This window comes from Hippichthys cyanospilos, chromosome 10 (assembly GCF_059441005.1).
Source record: "Hippichthys cyanospilos isolate Australia breed blue-spotted pipefish chromosome 10, RoL_Hcya_1.0, whole genome shotgun sequence".
NCBI classification, from domain to species: Eukaryota; Metazoa; Chordata; class Actinopteri; order Syngnathiformes; family Syngnathidae; genus Hippichthys; species Hippichthys cyanospilos.
In genome coordinates, this window is record NC_142378.1 from 22,045,662 (window position 1) to 22,055,000 (window position 9,339).

Genomic DNA, 9,339 nt, shown 5'->3' on the forward strand with positions numbered 1-9,339 from the left:
CAAACATTTTACAAACTGGTGAAACCTTAAATTCACTAGCCTTGCATGCAGTCATTGCTCACAACCTTAAGACTACACAAACATGCCTACTCTGGCAGAAATAGTCAATATTTCACTATTTTTTTGGCTAAAAAAAAAAATATTTTCGTATCTGGTTGAAGTCAATTTTAGCTTTAATTTACCTTGTGTTTGTTATTTATTCTAGGTTTTTCTTATTTGAAGGTGAACTAGCAAGTTTAAATATGGGTAAATGACAATCTCTATTTAGGCAGTTGAACGTGGTCGACTTGTAATACTTGAGGGTTCTTTCATCCATGCTCTGCTTTGCAAAATGTAAAATGCTGCCCAAAGAGAGCTGCAATAGGCTCCACCGCTCCAGCATTAACAAGATCAAAGCAACAATTGTTTAGTCTAATTTGTTGTACTAAGGAGAATTATAGTAGGGAAAAAAACTCACAATTATTCCTGTTTGGCACTGTGAAAAAATGAATTATTGTTATGTTCAGTGAAATATGACACCAACAGTTTAAATTCTCATGTTCTCATAAAAAAACCTCACAATTTGAATAAGAGACCTGTTTTCAATGGTGAAAAACATCCAAATGCTTTGAAGCAAAAGAATTTACAAATGCTGGGTGGTCATTTTTGTTTTATAAAATGAGATTTGTAATCTTTCATATACAGTACATAAAGTTTTGAATTGTAATGTCTTTAAAAGTCTCACATACATATGTATTTTCATGTAAATTATCCAACTGCTAAGCAGCCTTACTATGTGGAGACTACTCATCTCAAAGGATTCTTTTGGTTATTCACCCAACCCACACACTATTAACAGCTGTACTGTATTTCAGTCTTTCTTGCTCCATAAGGGTTAGGGCCTATTTTTTCTGCCACACACGATCCCAAACACTCTGACTGATTAAAGTATTTGAGATCACGGGACACTGACAGTAAGACAAAGATCACTTCCAACATTTGAAGCAAAGAGGAGAGGTTGAAGCTCAGGGAAGAGAAAATATAAAGAGGAGAGAGGAAAAAAAGTTTCATAGAAAAAGGTTAAGAAATGTTCCTCCTCACTAAGGAGAAAAAAAAACTGAAAAAGGAAAAAACTTCATAAAAAAAGGTTAAGAAATGTTCCTCCTCGCTCTGTTGCACGTCCACATTCTGCATGCAGACTCTCCGCCCCTCCCTCCCTCTGACTGTCTCCTCTGTAATGAGCTCCAGATGTGCTGTTGAATACTGGAGTGGGTGGGTGAAGACAGAATTGGTGCTCGGTGCGGGGTTGTTGCATTATATGTCATGTAGTCAAGCGGGGAGAGATTCAGAGAATGCTGTCATACCTGATGGAGTGGCTGGCCAGGACCTGGGGTGAGCGGGGGGAGGAGAAGAAATGAGAGGGCGAAGAGTGCGAGAGTTAGTGGGGAGCGGGTGAGGGGGTTTAGGTTAAAAAGATTTCCACATATGGAATCACTTCAGGTCAGCCTCAGCTCTGGCCATGAAAGGTGAAACCAGGCGCCTGGCAGGGGAGAGTGAGACATGCTCTGACACTAGACATACCCCAGTCAGGGATCAGTGATCAGGAAAACAACTAAGAACAGAAAAGAAAACAACTAAAAAGAAAACAGGAATATCCTTTTTTAATGTGGCATGCAAGATGGGATAAATGTTGAAGCCACATCAATGAACCGCCATTTTATGATGACAAAATGCCTATCGGTTCAAAGCCGCGAAGGAAGTACTGGGGGAAACCTCAATGAACTTATCCTAAATAAATAATTCATCGGAGTGAATTACCAAAATTTAAACAATGACTAAATAATCAACACAGAAAATTGTCCGCTTTTAGATTATATAAGTAGCATGTCAAAAAGTTCTGTAATTTGCTTCAGTCAAAATCAGCAAAACACGTTTTACCATTTTTTTCCCCCCATTTTGCTTTCTCTTTTTTACTCAACAAATGTCAGACTCACAGTGCAGTGTAAAAAGCTTCAACGAGTGATTCATGTAAAAAACTGAGTACTGCCATTTCGAGGCTCCAGAAGTTAAAATACCAGTCAGTTATCAGCATTTTGATGTGTTACTGACATACAACATTTATAAATGAATTCACTTGTAGTCACGATGAAAAAGAAAAAGAAACTTTCGAAGAAAGTTTGGTATATAAAAAGAAAGAAATCTACATTGTTTCTCTTTTCTTATCTGTATCATTAAAATATCTACACAATGAACATATATTGGACATAAGTAGGACAATGTCTTCATCAATGCCCCCACCCCCCACCCCAAATCTCCACAGCAATCCTCGCAACCCCGCTTTTGTAAGTTGGTATGTGCTGCACAAAAACAAGCAGTAACGCCTGTGTTTCACAGTTGTGGGCCAGGCCAAAGAAATAGTATGCATGGCAAATAGTTCGAATAACGTAATTGAAAGAATCTCCTAAATATCCCCTTTAAATATGAAATTGTTTAGTTATTAAAATAATTCAAATATAAAATACACAAAGAATAGCTTAAGGTTTTTTTTTATCTGAGGAAGAAATGAAACTATAAATCTTGCTTGAATGGATCTTGCAAGGGGTCCACAATCATGTGGCACTTAAAACAAACTCTACCATAAACGTATTTATTTCTTATTGATAGTTTTTATAGCTGAATGAGCAATTTATTGGACGGTATGCTTGTATCTTCAATCAAATATTTTGTAACACTTGTTCAAAAGTTTTTTTTCTCACGATTAAAAACCTTTAAGACCTTATTGTTATGATACCTACTGATTTGTAGACAGTGTATTTGGTTGCTTGAAATCGTTTTATTCATTAATATACTTTTTTTCTGGTACAAATAAATGATATCACAGAAAATCAGGATGATCTAACGGGAATTACAATAACCTCTCCTGTATCATGAATAATTACATAAACATGACATTGAGTTGAAAACATTTGTTTGTCATTGTTATAATGTGGATAAGCATCATCAAATAAAAAATCTAGAACCATGGATATCACTAACTCTATGTTCAAATCTATTCTTCGTCAAATTTAGGAAGTAAATAAAACAAATATCGACCCAGATTTGGGTACATGACTTTGTCCACCGTAGCCATTAGGTATTCCATCTATTCTTTTAGTCTCAATTCCAATTCCTTGTGGGTCTCTCATAGCAGAACAAAGCTAATGGGGGGGGGGGGGGGGGGGGGGTAGCAAAATTACACAGATATCTGATTACAACATCCAGTCTAGATGGTTTACAAGAAAAAGTCTTGGCGTGAAACATTTTTGTATCACTTGGTGTCCAACATTTTGCATCTCATCGCAAAATGCTATAACACTATCTCAACTATTTCTCAAGTAGAAAAGCAGAAATGTTTATGGTCCAGGTTGTGTTGTATGAAGCTCCTTCCAAAGGTGATGTTTGTCTGTGAAAGTCCAGAGGTTTTGAAGGTCTTCTTATCTGCACTGTTGCAATTCCAATTTTCAGTTGACTGTGGGCACCTGGTTCAAGCTGTACTCCTTTGCTTTGAGCCGCAGGTTTGCAATGCTGTTAGCCATATTCATTCCCTGGGATGTGTTAGTACTGGAGCAAGTTGGTGGGTAGGTGGCAATGGCGCTGAAAGAATAAAGCAAGGAGAAAGAAAGCATGTCAAAAAGTTAAACAGCTTGAGGAGGATCCTACCCAATGGCCTTGCCTTCTGTCAATACATCTTTGCACTCGATGCTTCCTGCCTAATATGGCACAACCTGTTGAGCCGGGAAGTTGGATCCTCCCACCTGTGGTCCCTTCTGAAGGTTTCTTATTTTCCCCAATTGAGGATTTTGAGTTTTTTCTTCCCCTTCTGGGAGCGTTGTTCAGGGGATGTTGTTGTGTAATTATGATGAAAAGAAGGCTCTGAATGACTTCTTTTCGCCTGTGAAGACCTTTGAGACTTAGGTGATTCAGGGCTATACAAATAAACTTGACGTGATTTGATTTAGCCATCTCTTACTAACAGCTACAGATTTCAGAGAGGTTACACAAATTATAACAAAAACCATGTGTAATTTTTTTTATTAGATCTGACCTTTAAAAACATTTTTAAAGACAATTCTAGGGGTCCATTGAAGTAATGTAGTAAAAATTGAAATTGACTTTGATATCAAACTATATTGTGATAGGCTTAAAAGATTTCAAAATGTGGCATATTTGTGTCACTTAGTGCCAAGGAGACTTTTGTGAGTGCCACAAAAACAAGCATAATTGTACATAAATATTTCAACAAGTCTTCCTAAATTCAAGGACAGGACTTGAAGAGGGGTGCCTCGGTGGAAGAATTGTTAGCATGTTCGCTTCACAGTTCAGAGTTGGGTTCAATTCCAGCTGGGTCTGGCCTTGCAGTATAGAGTTTGCATGTTCTGCCGAAGCTCTCCGGCTTCCTCCCACACTGCAAAAATATGCTTGGTAGGTGCATTGGACACTCTAAATCATAGGTGTCAAACTCAAGGCCCTGGAGCAAATACGGTCCGCTACATCATTTTATGTGGCTGGTGAAAGGCTAATTATGAGTTTAAGCCTCTGACTAAAATACCAATTTTGCAGGTTGTCTTTAAACTTTAAAAAGATTTTAGGAAAGAACAAGCATTTTTTGTGGGGGGGTTTTGTTTTTGTTTTTTATTGTTTTGAACAGCTTTTACTGGCCACTGATTTCAAAATTAAGTGAATGGTCGCCGATCAGCCATAAAATTGATTGGACTTCACAGTCATAACGGCCCTCCGACAGAAAATAGAAGTACAATTTGGCCCATGACTAGAATGTGTTTGACACAACTGCTCTGAATTGTGGTGTGGCTGGGTGCATGAATAATCACTCATCCCAATTGGCTGGCAACCAGCCCAGGTTGTCTCCTGCCTACTGCCTAAAGACAGTTGGGATAGGCACCAGCAAGCCAGCGACCCTAGTGAGGATAAATGGCTCTAGAAAATTGATGGATTGATGGATGGATGGGCTTGATGAGTGTAGGGATGCCTTGTGGGATTGATATGTTCGACTCATTAGTGGGCTCTACTTAATATTATTGCTGCTTCAGAACACATACATAAGCCCTTTTGCAAACCAAAACCTTGATGTGTTGGTTTCGTGGTGTTTGACATTTTATACCAACTGGGAAAATCACAGTAAATCACGACTATGTAATAAAATCTTTGTGTTCATTAAGCATTTTTCATCTGGTTTAACATGCACCCTGGCAGAGAGGTGAAAGAGGTCAATAGACTCAATATTCAATAGACTTTGTTCTCAAATTATCACTTCATTGTTAGGGTCACAAAATCTGGCCCATGTGCATTAACTGGCAGAGGGACTGATGAGGGAGAATGACAGGAAAGACATTTTAGCCATGTTAATAAATATTACTGTATGAGGGGAGTCTAAAAACGTTTAAGTATTAGAAAAACTAGAAGGGATAAAATAACTTTAAACATTGTTTTTTCACTTGCTTCAATGGTGCTGAACCGCTTGTATTCCAGTGTGGAATTATACTTTTGTTTAGGACATGCATCAACACCTCTCATACACGATGCTTAGTAAAGTACTTTACTTAAACCCCTTGTATATTGCTGATAGAGTGAAATCCTCATACCTCCAAAATCCTTGCTTTTCAGGAGACCAAAAATTTGTCAAGTTTATTCAGACATGAGCATTGCATTGCAGGGCAGCAATTCATGTCATCCGTTAACATGTTGATAATTGGCAAACATTGCTTGCTTGCGCGACATGGAAAAGTCTAAAAAGAAACATTCAGTATTTTTTAGAAGATAATCGAAAATAGCAGTTTTTTTTCATAGTTTGGCCGGGGGTGCCACTTATACTCTGGTGCGACTTATGTGTCAAATTATTAACACATTATTACATCATTTCACATGTTATTTTCACACTAAACCTCAAGAGGGCACTCTGGGCCTGTGTTAATCATTTCAACAATGCCGGTAATTTATAAAAAACAACTGAGAAGGGCTGAAGTAAAATGGCACCGATGAGTCTGACGTAACGACGTCGAAGAGGAAGTGACGAAACGTTTACCTCCTGAGTTGCAGGAGTTGTTTAAAAGTGAGTAGCAGGGGTAGTAGGGGTAGCAGGTGAGTCCGTTGAATTAGCAGGCGGGCGTAGCAGCCCCAGTTCCCTTAGCTAGTTCTCCAGTTCTGTGTTTAAAACTTGGCAAATCTGGCTTCTTCGGATGTGTACGAAGACCCATCGACTGTGCACGTATTGTGGCGTAAACTGACCGGAAAAACTTTCAGACGAGCACTTGTTTGATGAACAAATCAACGCATTGTCGGAAGAGCGAGCCGGCCGGCCTAACGAGCAGAGAGGACGAGCGAGCGGAGCGGCCGAGCGAGCGGCCACTGCGTCTACACACGCCATATATTTTATCATTATATTTACACCCCCCCCCAAAATGTGACTTATACTCTAGTGCAACTTATATATGTTTTTTCCCTCATAATTATGCATTTTTTGGCTGGTGCGATTTATACTCCGGAGCGATTTATAGTCCGAAAAATACGGTAAGATGTTTTGACCCAAAGCTATCACAAATCAAATCTAGCCTGCAGACACACCTCTTCTGTTCTGAGGTTAGCTTCTGGAGGCTCATCCAATCCACCTCTGCTCCTTTTAATTCAAACAAACTGGTGTTGTTCACTTCTTCTCTCCTACAGTCTCCGCTCCATCGCTCTGTGGATTTGTTGTGTTCGAAATTCTTCCCCTCTATGTCCGCAAGGAGTAGTGTAGCACATGCATGTTTAGGGCCTAAGCAGTAATCGCTGAGGTCCCTATTGTTTCTGTAGCAATTATTACTATAAATAATAATCACTCAATAATTGGAGCCAATTCACAGCATTTCACTTAACAGAGTTACTTTAAATTTCATTTTTTGTAATGGCCAAGAGCTAGAAAGTTATTTGTTTGTGGGTTGTTTTGGCTCACTGCCCAATGGACCTTTATGTTACTGCCCCTTTAAGGCAGAGGGAAAGGTGCATAACACTGGCCCTTTAAGAGCCTTAGGCCAGCATCACATGGGCAGTTGAGATTGATCGCAGATTAGAGAACACGGTTTCTTTACTGTAATGTTTGCCTTTTATTTAAAGTATATTTGTTTGAAGAGCTTTGTAACTACTATGGAATTACAATTATTATTTTATTGAATCAAAGATAGACCTGTGGATTCTTTTTAAAATTGTATTTATTGTATTTGAACCTGGGCAAGCATACAAGTAAACCAGGCAGCCAGAAGTCTCCACCCGCACAATGTTGCTTATAAAATCACAACTATTTTTGTTTGTTTTCAACACGTTTGTCATTAATATTATTTTTATATCTTGAGCAATAGGTGTTTTAGACATTACAGTGTGATGTATATAGCACTTGTCCCCAAGGCAATAAATGAGCCACGTTGTGAAAAGGAAAAAAAATCTCACCCACGTTCACCGCTTGTTCTTCTACTTGAATATACTCCAACAGTCATTCCATCTTAAAAGAAGCGCATTTCTTTTTTACTTTTGCTGGATGAGTGGATGTGTCGCTGCTTGTTCGTTTAGCAAAGAAAAGAGCTTAGCATGTGCATCTCTTAATTCCGCACTGTTTGCTAGCTAACCTGCACAGAGTGTATTTGCAGGGAACGTTTCTGTCCATGTGTTTGATTGGATGAATAGTGTAAGTGAAATTTATCGTATCATTGGCTGGACACTTGTCACTCGCTGTCACGATGTAATGGTACAGAAAACAATATTATTGGTCCAATTAATCAGATAAGATTAGGTCTAATATTAGATATCACTTAATATGTTTATATTGCATTTTGTTTTATGCGCAGCAAAGCTTTTCTTGTGCGCAGTGCGCAATTACGCACGCGTGCAGTTTAGAGGGAACACTGGTCACAAGACACCTAATTGTTGGTGATCCCAATAGCTGAAAAGATGTACGTACATCTCTTGCTTTTTCTATTCAGGCGCCAGTGCTTTACGATGCCTTACCAAAAGAAGTCAGAGTAGCCACTTCAGTAGAAATGTTTATAACTTGAAAAGACTTGTTTTTATACTCAAGCATTCAGTTGAATGGTCTGTCTGGCTTCGGCTTCCTTACTTATTTTTCTTTGCTCCCCACTTCTCTCGGTTTGGAAATGTAACTGGACGACAATGAAATACCTGAGAGCTACCGTGCAGATTTGCGCTGTCAACCAGTGAGAGTTCTAACGTGGGCTAGCTCCGCAGAGGGACAACTGTGGAGATGGATCAAACAGGTCTGACTGTAAGGATTACCTTGCCCGAAGGCGTCTCACTTTATCTTCAGAATGGAAACCCATTTTTTATGTGGTATAATCTGTTGTCTCAGCATTTGACATTTATTGCAGCCTGTTGAGCCTGGAAGGGGATCCCCTCCCAGCTGCAGTCCTTTCCCAAGTTTTTTTTGTTTCCCCGAATGGGGTTTTGAGTTTTTCCTTGGCCTCCTTGGTGCTTTTTTCAGAGGATGCTGTTGTAAATTAGTGATGTTCTCTGAGATTTCAATTGTGAAACCATTAGACAATCTTGTGATGATATAATATATGTAAAACGATTTGACTTGACTTGACTCCCTGAAAAGGATCTGATTTACTACTGGCAATGTAGACCAAACTCTGACATATGTGGTACAGGAACCCAACCTGTATCAGTGGGTTCAGTACCCTCTACTCCCGAAGTACACTCCAAAGAACTCCCAAAGGGACACAGTACAAAACAAATGTACTGTATACTGGTTAGGAGAACCCACATGAACACGCACGCATCCTGTCAAGGGTGTAGAGCCTGTCCACTGTTCCACTACTCAGTCAGAAATCACACCGCTTCTCCTGAAAACGGGGTTCAACTTCTTGACCCTCCTCTCCAGCGTTACTGCCTAGATCTTACCCGGAAGGCTGAGGAGTGTGATCCCTTTAGAGTTGCAACACGCCCTCCGGTGACCATTTTAAAAAAGGATCACCATCCATGTCCACGCCACAATGTAGAGGCGTTTTAACCAGGACATCTTCAACATCCTGAGCCCGAAGGAACTCCAAGCAGATCTTATTCATCTCAGGGGCTCCCTTCCGCCTTTCTACAAGCCAGGTGAGTGCTCTTGCTTGACTCCGTTTTGTATTGCTGGCCATGTTGGATAGCTCCTGGTGACTGCAAAGCAGCCGCCATGATTCGTTCTCGCCCCTGCTTGAGACCTTGAATGTTCCCGAAGCTGATTGGCTGACCCCGCGACATGCAAAAAAAGTTCAATATTTTGAACTGTAATTACGCTCCGCGCGTCGCACCTTTGCGTCCATCGCATCGCTCCTT

General features: G+C 39.8%; 1 protein-coding gene across 1 annotated transcript in view; it reads right to left on the reverse strand.

Moving 5' to 3' along the window:
* Nucleotides 1-2,798: 2,798 nt before the first annotated feature.
* prrx1b (paired related homeobox 1b) overlaps nt 2,799-9,339 on the reverse strand; it is a 42,889-nt gene continuing 36,348 nt past the window's right edge. The window contains exon 4 of the mRNA XM_088425738.1: nt 2,799-3,612. Within this exon, the coding sequence (XP_088281864.1) occupies nt 3,480-3,612 (133 nt within the window). The 3' untranslated portion in view covers nt 2,799-3,479. The remainder of the gene's footprint in view (nt 3,613-9,339) is intronic.